General features: G+C 33.6%; 1 protein-coding gene across 3 annotated transcripts in view; it reads left to right on the plus strand.

The window, feature by feature from the left end:
- The window catches only part of NKAIN2 (sodium/potassium transporting ATPase interacting 2), a 980716-nt gene that overhangs the window by 515207 nt on the left and 448849 nt on the right, over nucleotides 1-16660 (plus strand). For all 3 annotated transcript variants that reach the window (XM_042939746.1, XM_042939744.1, XM_042939745.1), the window contains one exon: nucleotides 16224-16304. In XM_042939746.1, coding sequence (XP_042795680.1) covers nucleotides 16224-16304 — 81 coding nt within the window. The remainder of the gene's footprint in view (nucleotides 1-16223; nucleotides 16305-16660) is intronic.

A 16660-nucleotide genomic window follows, 5' to 3' on the forward strand; every position in this document is an offset into this window, starting at 1 on the left:
ACATTAGCACCAACCATTCATGAGGTTTGCTCCTGGAGGTGAGGGTAATTATAAGCAAGGCAGCTTACTTTGGCAGAGGGTAATTCCTGAGAAGGGACTTGGCTGTGAGCTATCAATAGACAACACTTCTGACAGTTGGATAATGATTAGTGCCTCAGTCCTAAAGAGGCACTTGGGCAGTGCTCACAGCATCCAATAAAGCCTGAGTTCTATAATGCTTTATTTGAATTTTATTTCTCACAAATATGTGTTTGTCACACTGAAATTTTATACAGAAATGTATGTACTGAGGTAAGTTGCTATTGTTTTTCAACTTACATGTAGGATCTGTAAGGAAAAACACCTACTACATGATTTTGACACTATTTATGAACCAGTAAGAAATACGGCCCAAGATTTTGTTGGATGCATTTTCACTGTTGGTTATATTCTTATCTTAAAACACCTTGTGGGCTTGCATTAGTAGACATGTGTTTCTAATGTTCTGTAGACAGGAGCAGAAAAGACCCTTAGGAGCTTACATGGGCATCCAACCCAAGACCATGGTCTCATAAACAGAGTACTCTAAACACCTAGGCTAAATAGTCTTAGACTTGCATAATAATGAAGATGTAATAATGTATTTTAGAGCCATGTATAGAATTGGATTTTTTAATGATTATTTGGCTTACCTCAATTTTATCCTTGAGTAGGAGAAAACATTTTTAAGAGGAAGATAGTTTTTAAACTTTTTACCCTTTTCAAACAAATGTTTATTTAGACAGAGAGAGAGCAAGAGAGAGCAGGGGGAGGGCAGAAAAAGAGAAAGAGAGAATGAGAGAGAGAATCCCAAGCAGGCTCTACACTGACAGTGCCAAGCCTGATGCACTGTTGAGATCGTTGATCTCATGAACGATGAAACTATGATCTGAGCCAAAATCAAGAGTCAGATGCTTAACCAACTGAGCCACCCAGGAGCTCCTAAACTTTTTATCATTGAATCCTGTGTTTAAACTGGGAATTAGTAATTTTAGCCTTAGGATGATTTAAAAGCAAACAAACAAACAAATAAAACAGAAACAGACAAACTGAATTTGAGAAGAATCAAATATATTTAATGAAATGTAACTATCCATTATTAGTGCTTGCAGATCATCATTATATGACCTTCTTTTCAACTTTTGGTAAAAATAATATATATTAAGCTCTCACCCAAAAGTCATTTTAGTACTAAATGCACATTACAATGTATTCATTTGGGGGCATTATTTTTAAACATATTTTCCAAGGTCTTATGCACTGATAACACATTTGATCAAATAGCGTCAGTTTTGCAAATAATGTGTCTACTTGATGGCCATGTGAAGCCCTGGTGTTTTTTTTCCCCACAAGATATATTCCTCAAGAACCTGTGAATACATTCTTTATAAAAGGGTTCTTGTATAATGATACAAAAAGGGATTGCTAGTGCTAATACTTTTGGTTGATACCACTCTGCAATCATTATTTCCAATAAAAATGATTGACTGTCTAAGTGGTTGACATAAGGAGTGAAACATTCTGTTTATTGCTATTGCCATTGTTGGACTAGCCCATGGGCACTGCAGCTACAAGGCTTGTTATGTGAGAAAGGATGTGCTTCTCCAGAAAAATAACAATAAAATCACTTTGCATTCATCCAGAATGTTAGTTTCAAAAGCAGATAAAAATCCCAATATTTTTCAGATTATGGAGGTAAATTCATTATGGAATTTAAATTTAAACCCAGCTGTCCTAACTTTTAGATGTATCTTTCTATTAATTAATTTAAGTAAATAATATTAACAATGATGTTTCTAGAAATCTGTATAGGCAAATCAATGTACTCTATCAAACTGTCTTAGAATTCAAAAGGAAATACATATACCAAAGTGAGTCTAAAAGATTTTTTTTTTAAATCCAGTGTACTAAAAACATAATGTATTTATAGCACTTGGTCCTTATGGGAAATTATTTGACAGTTAAAACTCCCTTTAAAAAAATTGAAAACTTCAATATTAAAGAATTAGTTTCCAATTGCTGCATGACAAATTACCACAAACTTAGCAGCTTAAAATAATACCCATTTATTCTTTCACGGTTCGGTAGGTAGAAGTCCAGGTGGGCTTGGTTGAGTACTTTGCTTAGGGTCCAATGAGACAGAAATCGAAATAGTGACTATGCTACAGCCCCTCACATACAGTCTTTTTCCAGATTATCTATGTTGTTAACAGAATTCAGTTTCATTTGGTTATAGGACTACGGTCTGTATTTCCTTGCTGGCTGTTGGCTAGAGACTGTTTTCAGCTTTTCTAGAGGCTACCAACATTCCTTCTCAAGAGGATTCCTACATCCCCCAAACTAGCAAGACACCTGAAGTTCTTCATGTGCTTCAAATCTCTCTGAGGTCCCCTGCTGACACCAACCAGCAAAGAAGTTATCTGTTTTAAAAGACTCATATGATTCTATTAGGCCCACCTGGGTAATTATCCAATTTTAGGTCAGCACTGCCTATGGCATAACACAATTACAGGAGTAATAGCTCAACATATTCATAGGTTCTGGAGGTTAGGATAGGACATATTTGGGGGCCACCATTTTGCCTACTACTATTAAAATCAGAAATAAAAAATGAATTTAAGAAAAATGCTAGATTGGTTTTCAAAACACACTTTGTTGATTAGAATTTCACTGATGAATCAAAGTTTGCTCTTAAAACCAAAGACCTTAACTCTAAAAGGAAATCTTTAACTTTACCTCTTTGCCCTCAAAAGCTAGAAATGAAATCAAAAGGACATTTTTATTGCATGCTGTTACTATTTTCAGAATATAAACACATAGCCAAAAAGACACATCATTTAAAACTTAGTTGTGCTTTGCATTCGACCAAGTGCTTTAAGAGATTTTTCCTCTTAAATTGATAAAATACATAGTTTCTGTGTTCTGTGATAATTTATTTTAACTCCTCTGTGGGTAAGCTTTCTACATTCAATGTTTCTTCTTACGTAGGATGCATTTAAGTACAGATATTTAATTAATTAAAAATCCGGGGATTTTAAGATTTCTTGTCAATCACTGAATAACATTTACACTTGAATATATGGTTTTCTGGGCTTCTTAGCACATCAGAAATCTTGAGTCCAAAATACCAACATAGCAAGCAGTATTCACCAGATGTGGTATGACTAAGATTTTACTATTGACAGTATCCAACCAAGAAGGCAGGTATTCAGGAGACACATATCACATGAAATATCGTTAAATGTCTATCCTGTCACTTATGTTGGCACACACTCAAAAATGTGCCCCTTAAAACTTTTGATGGAAATCTTATCCAAAAGCAAGCTAGGAAATTGTATTGTTGGAGCAATTTTAAATGTTTGGGAGAACTTGATGATTTAGCCCACACTTAAAATCTAATGTCCTACAAAAACAAATACCACCTGATCTCTCTTATATGTGGGACCTAGAACACAAAGACGATGAACAAACAATGCTAAAAACAGAAACAGACCCATAAATGCAGAGAACAGAGGAGATGGGAGGAGGGGGGTGGGCAGAATGGGTCAAGGGAAGTGGGAAATACAGGCTTCCAGTTATGGAAGGAGTAAGTCATGGGGATCAAAGGTACAGCATAGGGAATATAGTCAATGGTTCTATAATAGCATTGTATGGTGACAGTAGCTACAGTTGTGGTGTGTATAGCATGACTTAGAGTTGTCCACTCCCTATCTTGTACACCTGAAACTAATGTTACATTGGAGGTCAGTTGTACTTCAATAAAAAAATAAATAAATCTAATGTCTTAGAAGGCACCTATGAGGAATAAAGCTATGAACCTTCCTTAATGTGTCAGCTTAAAAGTGTGTGTGTATATATATATATATATATATATATATATATATATATATATTATATGTATGTATATACACACACACATACACACACACACACACGTCTAGTTTGGATTTTGTTAATGTTTTTTTCATTTTGAGAGAGAGAGAGAGAGAGAGAGTCAGAGAATCCCAAGCAGGCTCCTGTACTGTAAGTACAGAGCCTGATGCAGGGCTTGAACTCACAAAACATGAGATCATGAGAGTCTGATGCTTAATGGACTAAGCCACCTAGGCACCCCTAGTCTGGACGTTTCTAAAACAAACACAGCTCAGAGCACCTACGTGGCTCAGTCAGTTAAGTATCTGCCTTCGACTCATGTCGTGACCCCATGATTTGTGAGTTGGAGCCCTACATTGGGCTCTCTGCTGTCAGCTGGTTTTGAATCCTTTGTGCCACAGTCTCTCTCTTCCCCCTCCCCACTCTCTCTCTCTCCAAAATAAGCTTTAAAACAAACACAGAAAGTAACCGTTTTTAAAGGCTATTTGATAGATTTTCCATATTCTCTAATTGGGAAAATTTACATATTTTAGAAGGCTGTTTACCTTACTATTCGAATTGCTTTGAATTTGAGATGAATGCTAGGGGGACAGAAAAGCTAAGAGATTAAAACCCTTCTGTTTGAAAGAGACCATGTTTCCAAGTCCAAAGGGGAAAAAGAAATAGACTGTGTTTATTCAATCAACATTGTCAACCACCACACATCTACCACATCTTTGTGAAGCATATTTATATAAATTTTGAACATGTCATTAACTTTTTCCTTATGACTCTTTAAAAGTTTGCATTTTCTTTATTTTAATATTCTCCATAATGTTTTTTTCTTCTTTCTCAAGTCACAGATCTTTTACATTTTCCAGTGAGAAATCTAACACTAGGTATGACATTTTTCTTCTTTGTATGTTCTTCGTCTTGTAGATGGTTTGCAAGATACTTCACATAATCCATGCTCTTCCTCTATGGATGGTCTGAAATGTTTTACTCACTTTGCTTGCAATACTAAACTACACTTCTATTTAGTTGAATATATATAGTCTTATTGAAACAAAGGATTGGATATTTCTCTAGAAAACAAGAGATTCATGAGAAATATAAAATAGTAATGATTTACATTTGCATATAGAAAATTAGTATGTGCTTAAGTTTCAGTGGCAGACAATTCTGTCCTGTAATTCTCTGCTAACAGTATCCCAGTTTTGTTCAGATATTTAAATGGTCAACAAAGCTCTCAGGGAGGTCTAATCTTCTCACAGGTCTGGGAAATGAATTACAGTTGGTTACAAACATGATATTTCAATCTTCTGCACCAGTGATTATATTCAGAATAGGCATATGACACAGTTCTAGCTAATGATATGAGGAAGTCTGCTGAGTGCCTCTGGGAAAACTTTCCTTTCCTGAAAGACTGAAGTGTTGCAGAAGGAAGGGATTTATTCTGCCCAGCACCTTTCTGCCTGCAGGGTGCATTACTGTCTGAGGATTCGAAAGAAATTCCAATAATATAGATCTAGAGCCAAGGCAACTTTCAGCCACTGAGCCAACAGCAGCCCACTTCCAGACTTCATATATATGAAAATACTTTACAGTTCACTATGTTCGTTGCAGCCAAAAGCATTCCTGATTGAAATAGTTGTTTTTCATTTTGCTTTCATTTTTGTCCATCTTACCAGCATAATTCTGAAGGTAATGGATTTGAGCACTGCTTTTGAGGTAGTAAGTGAAAAGTTGCTTACCAAATTAAAGAAAAGGAAAAGTACTTCTAAGTTGGAAAAAAAACTCTATAGTTTTAATTCATTACTATTTATGGATATATTAACATATGTAAATTTGGAACTTCACTCTTCAAACCAGTATTTACAGTATAAAAACTACCAAGCACCTAATTTAGAATGCTGTAGGAGAAATATATATTTATGTTTATATATGGCCACCTAATTGAGCATTGCCTCTTTGATTTGTCAATGTTAGCTACAGTTGTCACACAATTGATTCAGCTATGTGATACTTCAAAATATCCCCGAGGTGACTATATAGAATATAGACATGTGCAGAACTAGCTATACTGTTGATCAGGTTGAACAGGCAGACTTTATTTTTTATACATAAGCAAGCATATCTTTTTAAAAAGAAATTGTGCATTATATATGTTTCTCTTTTTTTTAATTAAAAAAATGTTAACATTTATTCATTTTTGAGAGACAGAGAGACAGATTGTGATTGGGGAATGGGCAGAGAGAGAGGGAAACACAATCTGAAGCAGGCTCAAGGCTCTGTGCTGACAGCACGAACTGTGAGATCATGACCTCAGCTGAAGTTGGATTCTTAACCGACTGAGCCACCCAGATGCCCCCATATATGTTTTTCTGAGCAGAACTTCCCAGGAATGTCACAGCTAATAGATTGCAAATGTGTTGGCATATTGAGTTCTTCAGGAACCAGGGGTGGCCAGAGTCCCTCAATGAATCACTTCAACAGCAAACTCTGTCCTTTATTTACATTAGTATGCCTTATAAATAGCATCATTGTCAATGTGTGCCATGAATTCTCTCATGAAGCACAGTTGGAGGGCTATATAATTCAATATATGGGTAAGAATACATCTTCTTTAAATTAATTATGTGTGATAAGATAAGAGGATTCAACATTCTTAGGCTTTGTAGGATATTTTAGTGAATTAAAGTCATAGGTGTATTCAAAGTCGTCAAAATGGTCATAAGAACATATGCATATTGCTAAAATAATGCTTTCCAGTTTATCCACTGGGTCACTCAGATGTCTCAGTATTTACTGAGTGTTGAAATGTTTGCTAAAAAAGTGATACAAAGGAATATTTGGTATAATTACTGGGTTGAAAGATATTAAGTAACCAACAATTTAACACCTCTCCACATTTTCAAGGCAACTATGATGGCTGATAAATTTAGAACTGCTTGTTTGTTTATAAGAATTTTAAATGTTTTTAGTATCATTTTATCCATTTTCCCAACTGAAAATTATCAGCCCACCATATTAATACTGATTATTCCTTGTTTTTTCTCTTTCTTTGCCTTCAAGGTTACTTGCAGTAAAAAGCTACTTGAAATTATATATTTTTCCAGGTACTTAACTCATTTTACATTTTTTACAAGTCTGGCAATATTCAGGACTCTAAATTTATTGATTTCTGCATCCTAGAACTTTATGAAATAAGTTTTGAAAACAATAAAGTAGCCTTATATTGTTAGGATATGGGAAATACACTAAGAACTGCTTGAGACTCATAAAACAAGAATACCTCACTTTCTATCATAGACTTTCACAGCAATTACATAAGGCAAAACATTTTTTTTTTGAAAAAAGATATTTCTGTTTGCATGGTATTCAAATGATAGCAGTGGACAGTTATAATTGCCCAAAGGGAGTGGATCTCAATTTTGAAGGTAATTGCACATCTTAACAAATATTAGGCATTATACTTTCCAGGATTACATTTCATTGACAGGGAGATTTTGGAGGAGAGAAGAGTTGGTTGGCTATATTAGTTTTCTGTGGCTTCTGTAACAAATTACCACAGACTTGGTGATTTAAAACAGCAGGAATTTATTTTCTTTTACTTCTGGAGTCCAGAAGTCTGAAATCAGTATCACTGAACTGAAATCAGGGTTCACATTATCTGTAGAGGCTCTAGGGGAAAATCCCATCCTTGCTTCTTTCAGATTCTGGTAGCTGCTAAGATTCCTTGCCTTGTGGACACATCACAACAATCTTCAAGCCCGGCACCTTCAAATCTTACTATGTTCTATTCAAATTGTTTATTTATTTGTGTGTGTATAAAATATTCATCTGCCTCCAATAAGGATATATGTGATTACATTGGTCCCACCTAGATAATCCAAGATTATCCAAGATAATCCCCTTTAAAAAATTTTTAATTTAATAGCATCTGCAAAACTTTTTCCTTCCTTCCTGTTTTCCTTCCTTCCTTCCTTCCTTCCTTCCTTCCTTCCTTCCTTCCTCCCTCTCTCCCTCGCTCCCTCCCTCCTTTCCTCCCTTCCTTCTTTCCTCCCTTCCTTCCTCCCTTCCTTCTTGGATATATAAAGTGATATTAATGGGTGCCAGAGATTGGGATGTTAATAACTTTGCGAGGTCAGTTTCTCCGTCTACCATCTTATGTGTGGGGAGCAGGGGAACAGCAAAGTAATGAAATAAAGACAATATTACATATATGATCTAAAGTTTTCAAATTCACATGATACTAGTTTTTTAAAATGCATTATAATACCATCTTGACTTGATCTTCAAATACCAGAACACCACAACTAGAGGCAATTTCATTTACTTTAAGCATTATTGGGCTATTCCAAGAAACTTCAACACAGGGCAAAACACTCTTATTAGAGTTCTTTATGATTTCTAAAACCAATGAGGTTGACTTTTAAATTATTTGAGTTTTAAATTATTTTCTGACTAGAAAAATACTGATTTTGATGTCACTTTTAAGCACAAGTAGTGATGATTCCGTGACAGTAAAACAGAAGTTGCCTTTTTAATAGTTTGAGGAAAGAGTTTTTTCTCATCATTATTACTTTATAATCTATGCATTACACATCAACATCTTCAAACCCAAAATATAAACAAATATCATCAAATAAAATCATTATTTGATTCTTAAACTGTACAAATTTCAGATTGTAAAACTATAGATTGGGATTTTTAAAGTTATATTAGCCTTGCAAATCTTATTTGCATACATCAATTAGAGTGTTCCTATATAGCTTGATTGATTTTTATTCAGGATCAAAAGGCCTTTTATAGGAATTCTCCTAGTTTCATGGCTGCATATATCTGTATGAAATATTTTCAATGAGTTAAAATTCATCACATATAGATGTCTTTGTGCTAAGTGAGTATTATTGTTTTTTTCAATCAAAGGAATTATTTTCTACTTTTTGCTTCAAGAAGAATAGAATACCTTTGGGGATACTGCTTTTATTTGGAGGTGCATAAAATTTAATAGCCATGTTTATATGTTCATTAAAATAATGGCCATTGGATGTTCTAACATTTATAGTCTGTCTTAGAAATAGTCTGTGTAACCGAAATATTTTCAGGTATGATTTAATATGTTAAACTAAACTAAATATTTTAAGGAAATGGTGCCAAATTTATAGGAACCGATCAAAATAGAATAAGAGAAGAACAAAAATGTTAATTAATACAGAATTAGTTAAATCATAGTTTATCATTGAATTGACATCTATGTTGTGGAATATTCAAGGTGACTTTTTAATTAAGTAGAAAAAATGAGGTAACAATATAAAGCAAGATCCCTATTTAATTTAAACACATATGATACCAGTGATTATATCTAAGTATGGTATTTTCCAAATTTATCTTTTCTGTTCACAGTATTAAATATTTTTTACAATAAGAAATTTCTGTAATTGGAAGGAAAGCATAGTAAATCTTATTTTAGAATGAACTAAAAATCTTTAAAATATCTAAGTAAATACAAAATCACATGGAAGTTTAATCATATGATACTAGCATTGGTAAAAAGTGAGAAGGTGGAAATCTGCCTTCCTCTATGATCAATAGCATGATGTATGATTAGAGTTGGATTTCTATCCAGTTCTGGCTAATTAACTGATCAGAGCCTTCATTCCTGGTCAAACTAGAAATCGTAATAACAGTGTATTTTTATGTAGGTATTTCTCTTAAGGGACAAGTTTTTATAGCATAGCAGAGATATAACAGGATTTTTTAATTAGAAGACAGAATTTAAATCATAAAGCAGCCCATCCCTGGTCATAAAATGATCGAGAATTAGGAAATAAGCTCCTTTCTGTGAGCCACTTTTGCTTTTTTTTATCATAACAATGAACGAGGAATTGATGAGTATACCTAAGCAGATTAAATGATACCTGTGTTGAAGATGATAAAATTAAGCTAAAACATAATTAACTTTGAACAAAAAATGAATATGGTCTAATCATGTTGACAAAGGATATTTGTTTTATGATTATACATTTATATTTATTAAAACATCTGGTTGTTAATAATTCTAAACCCTTGCTTAAAGGAGTTGTTTTTAAGATATGATCTACTATATAATGCTTCTTAGGAATACTTCTAACACAGTTTATCAGCATGGATTACATTATTCCTTTCATATTAGCAGCATCATATCAGTAATGTTGGTGAACTGATAGGAGTTTTGCTTCCTACTAAAAGTAATCATTCCTGAAAACATTCCTATAGATCACATCAATTGCATATCAGTGATAAATAAAAATCATTTTAGAGGATCGACTTAGTTATATCCTTGTAACGTTTCTCTGCAGCATCTATTATAGTCCCTTGCATCCAGCTGGTGCTTAATAAATGTGAACTGGTACACTGACTCAACTCCTTTTCTAATTAAGCACTTAGGGCATCATGTGCCCACTGATTGAATTGCACTACTGTCTTTCTTCATCTTCTAATCATTAAGGTAATATTACTGAATAATGGTTTTCTAAATTGTAATTTTTAAGAGAAAGTCACTAATACAATTTAGTCCATTTATATATGTTTGCACATACATTCTTTCTTTCTCTCCCTCCCTCCCTCTCCTCTCTATATGTACACACCATACCAGCTATATCTGTGGTATACACAAAAGAGTCTCTGCCCTCATGGAGTTCACAATCCATCTGTAACCTAAATATATTGAAAGAAGAGAGGAAGGGAGGGGAAAGAAAGGAAACAATGAAATAGTTTGCAGGAAAGATGCTCTTCAAGGGTCCAAGCAAAATTACTTTCATATATAAAATTTTCAAAAGTGTAAATTATGGTGAAACATAATTAGAAATCTATTATAATGTATTACATAATTAGAATGTAGTTATTACTCAATGTTTTGCCCAGTAACATTTTGCATGAAAAATCGTCTAGTATCAAAAAGATGCCTAAACAAACACAAAAATATTTCCTTTGAAAAATTGCAATATTCTTTACTAATATAATATTCCAATATGTTTTACTCTGTCTAGACATACAAGAAAAAAAATTAGAAAGCCAGATAAATCACAAATTTAAATCTCCATTTCAAGGAATGCTTCCTTCTGAACGTTAATGGGCACCTCTTTTTTTCCTGAGATTGATTTTAGAATCATTGTGAATTAGTGAGAAAGATAAGAAAACCTTTTGTCTTAAATAATTGCCTCCTTTTCCCAGAACTTTTGTGGAAGAAATTATTTTGCAAATACAATGCCATAAAGATTCCAGTTTTCCTCAAAATAATTTATCTATGAAAAAGTTGTATCTGTGTATGTGTGTACATGGAAACGTGAAAAACTAATGCTAAAATCCATATGCTTTGTGTATGTTAAATATACTTTATAATTCAAACAAAATGCAGACTTTAATTTAGAAAGCTTCAATGCAAGAGATAGAGGTAGAAAAGCACTGTCAGTGTCATTAGGTGTGACTCATTATTTTCCAATAAAATGTTTATTAGCCTTTTAGTCTGAAGCTCTACCTTCCTAATTATTATGTAACCATGGCATGTAATAGCACCATGTCTGTGCATCTGGCCAATATTTTGGCCTGTCATGATTGACAGCCTTAACTAATTTTTATCTTACACAGCTAATGTGATTTCATCATTAGAGTCACAAATACAACAGGGAAACCATGATGATTCAATTACTTTTCAGCTGATGATTTTTACCATTCAGCTGGAGATTCAAGTTAAATCAGCCTCTCAAATGGTCCACTTAGTGCTACAGAAATCAGCCCTTAAAGAATGATTTTCATCATACAATGGAATTTTTCTATTACCACAGATATCTCAGAGTTGTTCCTTTTTTTTTTACCTGAAACATAAAATACCAGATTTTTTTTTCATAAGAAAAGATGAGGCTAAAGAAAAATTAGTTTTATAGCAGAAAACTACAAGGAAGGTGACATCTGGCAAGTGTGATACTTTGTTATCCTGTTAGGTTATCTCTCCTAGGCAGGATATTATTTTCAATTATATTTAAACTGAGCAATGGTCAATTATATCACATCAGCTGTAGCTGTAGCAACTAGGAAAAAGTACAGATGTTCATACTTTTAAATAATTATGACGAGTAATTTTAAGAACAGTGTGAAAAATAGGGTTTAATTGATAAGAGTCATTCATAGGCCAAATTACAAGGGGATGCAAAATCTACATTTAAGAAATAAGACAAAATTCAATTGGAGAAGCTTTGATTTAGGCAAACGCCAGCTACTAAAATGAGAAAAGCAAGTATAGAAAATAAGTAAAAAGAGGAGAATGAAGAAAAGGGGGTAGAAGTTAAATGAGAGAAAGTTAATGAACAAAGTTAAATGTGAGAAAGCCTTGCCTTTGGAATAATACAGGAATTACTCCCTATAGCGTAGTGTGAGTTTCTATATTTATTAAAGGGGCTGCACCACTAAAGGTGATAATTGTCTTCTGTAAATCTTTAATGATGTAGAGTCCACTGTGAGATTAACTGGTTTGTAATAAAGTATATGATGAAATGAAAATGATACCAGTAAGTGCAAAGGTATGGAAAAGAGTATTTGTGAGGTTCCATCTAGACATATCCTTCTAAATTATTCTGATTGAAAAGTTATTACTAACAAATACTATAAAAACAGCTCATAAACAAGATATAGAATGCTTTATAATTATGTAGGGTGCTAAGTCATAAATAATAAATTATAGTTTTAGTGAAATTAAATGGAGAAAGGTTTGTTTCATAAAGTGCCATTGATATATCGATATTAGCATTATTGTATCAAAAAAGAACATTCTAGAAAAGAATATTCAAAGAAAACAGGTTCTAGACTGCAAGTTCAATCAGATAGAAGGATGTTTTACATTAATGAGGAAAGTATATTTTTAATATCCTAAGGAGATTTAAAAAATTGAGGATTTCTGCTCTATTATGTAAAGAAGTGGTTGGGAAGTCTGGGTAACTCAGTCAGTTAAGTATCCAACTCTTCATTTAGGATCTGGTCATGCTCTGATGGTTCATGAGATTGAGCTCTGCATCAAGCTCTGTGCTGACATCGTGGAACATGCTTGGGATTCTCTTTCCCATTCTCTGCCTCTCTCCAGCATGCCTGCTCTCTCTCTCTTTCTCTAAATAAATAAAAATAAATAATAAATAATAAATAAATAAATAAAACTAATATAAAAATAAGTAAAAATAAATACAACTAATATAAAAATACATTAAAAAGAAGTAGCAATATAATAATGAAATTGCAACATGTAGCAAGAACTCAAGTACTGACTATTTTCAAACACCCTGTCATTCCATCTTTATATAAACCATGTGTGTTTGCTACTAATACTCAGGCTATTTTACATTTGAGTAATCTAAAGTATAGTGAGACCATAAGACTTGAAAATAGCCACAGGGGTCCCAAGTGACAGAGCTTGACTTTGGTTCCCAAGTTCTTAACCTCTCTGTGCTCTTCATTTGCTTGTGACCCATTGTCTTAACTATCCTTCATAAAATTATTAATTTTGGTGACTAAAACATGAAATTTCAGCTTGATTTTTTAAACCAAGCTTAGGTAAGGTAAGTAAGTATAAATGATGCCTAAATTAATCTGGATGAAAAATCCAAATTCTTATTATATATTCAAAATATAATATTGAAGTAGTGACTATGACATGTATACCTCATGGATGTGCATAACATTTACAGTATTTAAAGACCTTACAATATAATTTCAATTGGAAGCCTACAGAATTGACATTATTTAATGCCCCGTCAGAATGTATGCCTACCAATGACAGTTTTTCAGAAATATTTAGTATATGTAATACAGTATGTTTCATAAATTCTTACCAAATATTTCACTTATTCTGCTACTTTGGCTTTTAGAAAATAGTGCTTATTTAGCTTCCCATTCTAAATAAGGTGGGGGAAGTGTATCGGCATGAACAAAGGAGGATAAAACACTTTAATCAGTCATTCTTTTATTCTTTTTATAGTTACTTAAATCAAGTCACTGGAAACTATAGACACTTTTAATTTTTCTTCCTACCTTGTTACCTTAAAAGTATGACCCAACACTTGATTGTATATCTAAAACTTAGATCCAAATCTGTCAGAGTCAAATAAATCTAGGTTTGTAGTTTTTATTTTTAATTGTGAGATGAATTTACCCTTTGCAATGCTGAAAACTCAGATATTAATTAGATCTTTGTTTTAGAATTAACATTTCTTGCCACAGCCTGTTTAGCTTTCCAACCCTACTTCTAGTCCCCAGCCCTCACCTCATACAGACTCTTAAACTGCTTCTTTTGTCTTGAACCATTTAGTTGACTGCTCATACTTTATTCTCACTGAACAATATACATAGTTAGCAGTTAGGTAAATCCATCACTGGGAAAACATCTGAGTCACTATTTATTATTACATAAACTCACCATGCAGGGTTCTTATTCCTCACACTACATATATGATCATAGTATTCTCATAAAAATCAGGTCTGGGAGGGGAGAATGGTTTCTCCATCTGAAACCAGTAAAATTTTCTCATTCTTCCATTGATTTGCAAAATAGTTTCTGAATACCTATTTTGTGCAAAGTACAAAGTTAACAACTTAGGGGTATAAACATACATTTCAAAAAACCCCCTTTCTCAAGGAGCTTATTGGGCATTGCAGGAAAATATACACATAATTAGAAGACATTCAGAATGAAATTAAGACATGCAAGATCCCATTGGCACACTAAGCAAGAGCAAGTCAATTCTGATTGGTTATCACTCAGGAAGTGATATTTAAATTGTCCTTTGGTGAAAAACAAAGTAGTGATAGGTGGTAAAAAGAATACCTAGGAATGAGAAAAATTATTAAAGGGTAGGTGGATAATACACAAAATGGCACAGAAGTGAAAAATAACTTTCTGTGTATATTGAACAGCAAGTAATCTCACGTGTCTGTAATCCATAACGACTTAAGCGATGAACCGAGACGTGTCTCAAAAAATAAAATGGTACAAAATCATAGAGGTTCTTGAACTGTGAAATAAAAATTTTGGAATGCACCATTTAAAGAATGGGGGCCATTTGTATTTATTTAGTAGAGAAATGGCATGATACCCTCTTCTCTTATTCTGTATAGTTCACACCTGTTGTTTTCTTTGTTTATAGCACTTTTCTTCAGAGCACTTATAACCTCCATACTTTTATTTGGCAAAGTCCACAAATTAGCTTGTTTCACCCCTTCTGTTAAGCTTTGTGAAACTACTTTTCTTGGGATACTTTACATACTTCCCCCATTTTCCTTCCTTGTGCTCAAACTATACATCTTTTTATGATCCTTATAATTATCTCTTTTCTTCTCTTTCTCCATCACGTGACTTGAATTCAGGGAGAATTTATCATTGGTCTTTGTATTCTCAGTGCCCTTTTAGCATGTTGCCCTCTAGGTGGTTAATACATTTCAGTTGAATGAATGCTCAAAAATATATCTTGGTAAGAAAAAATTGACATCAGTGGGGAAAGCACACTGAATAGCCAACAGAGTAAAATAAGAGATAATAACTCAATGGTCACTGTATTGGGAGATTATAAGAAAATAAAAGAAGAAAGTGAAGAGAGAAAGGAAAGGAGGAAACAAACAAACAAAAAATACAGCTGTTTAGATGGGACAGAGGCATGGGACTGAGTTGAAAATGACACCAAATAACTTGGAGAAAGCTTGTACATTATCATGCATGGGGTTGATTTTGCTAAAGGAAGATAGGAATTTCTTTTTTTTTAATTTAAGTTTATTTATTTATTTTGAGAGAGAGAGAGAGAGCACAAGCAGGAGAGGGGCAGAGAGAAAGAGAGAGAATCTCAAGCAGGCTCCACACTGTCAGTGCAGAACCCGATGTGGGGCTTGAACCCATGAACAGCGAGATCATGACCTGAGCCAAACCAAGAGTCAGAGGCTTAACCAACTGGGCCACCCAGGAGCTTCTTTTTGATGGTTTTTATTTGATATATCTATTGGAGCATCCAGTGTTTTTTTTTTGGGGGGGGGAGGGGGGTGTCTGGAAAACATAATAATCCCACCTCAAAACATAAATATGGACTACTCTATATTTTGTGTAAAAGCCTAAAAGTTATCCCTAAACAAGTTTGGGCTACTATGAGGCCATAACAGTGAGAAAAAAAGCAAAAGTCAACAGAGAGATAAATGTACATCTCATCCTGTTCCTTAGAAGCAATATCTAACATTTTCCCCTAATCTTAAGATTTGGGTGTTCAAAAGTTTAAGTTCTATTTGAATCTTACTCAACTGATTCAAAATTAATTATATGTTATTTCTCTCTTGCTTTTCTGCAGTATGCTGTCTGGCTAGTCCTCTGGGTTACCTGGAATGTGTTTGTTATCTGCTTCTATTTGGAGGCTGGGGACCTCTCAAAGGTAATTTGCCATCTGATTTGCCTGAGTCATCAGTAGTGTGTTAACAAGCCTCTTCCTAAGTAAGTCAGAGTCTCCCCCTGCTCTTGTTGCTTAGATGCACCTCGAATGAAGGTAAATTGAAAGATGTCCTCATCTATATCTCTGCTTTTCTACCATGAAAGATATGTTTCAGCTTGTCACAAAGTGTGCTTTTATTATTTTAAGCAAAACCAGTGTGAAATAATGATTATTACAGTGGCCATACTGTGTCTTTTAAAACATTGACTTAGGAGAAATTTCTGAAGCAGAATAGGAATTTTTTCAGAGATAAAATCCTAAAAATTTTTGGAATCACCTCATTGCTTATTACTTTGCTA

Source organism: Panthera leo, chromosome B2 (assembly GCF_018350215.1).
Source record: "Panthera leo isolate Ple1 chromosome B2, P.leo_Ple1_pat1.1, whole genome shotgun sequence".
NCBI classification, from domain to species: Eukaryota; Metazoa; Chordata; class Mammalia; order Carnivora; family Felidae; genus Panthera; species Panthera leo.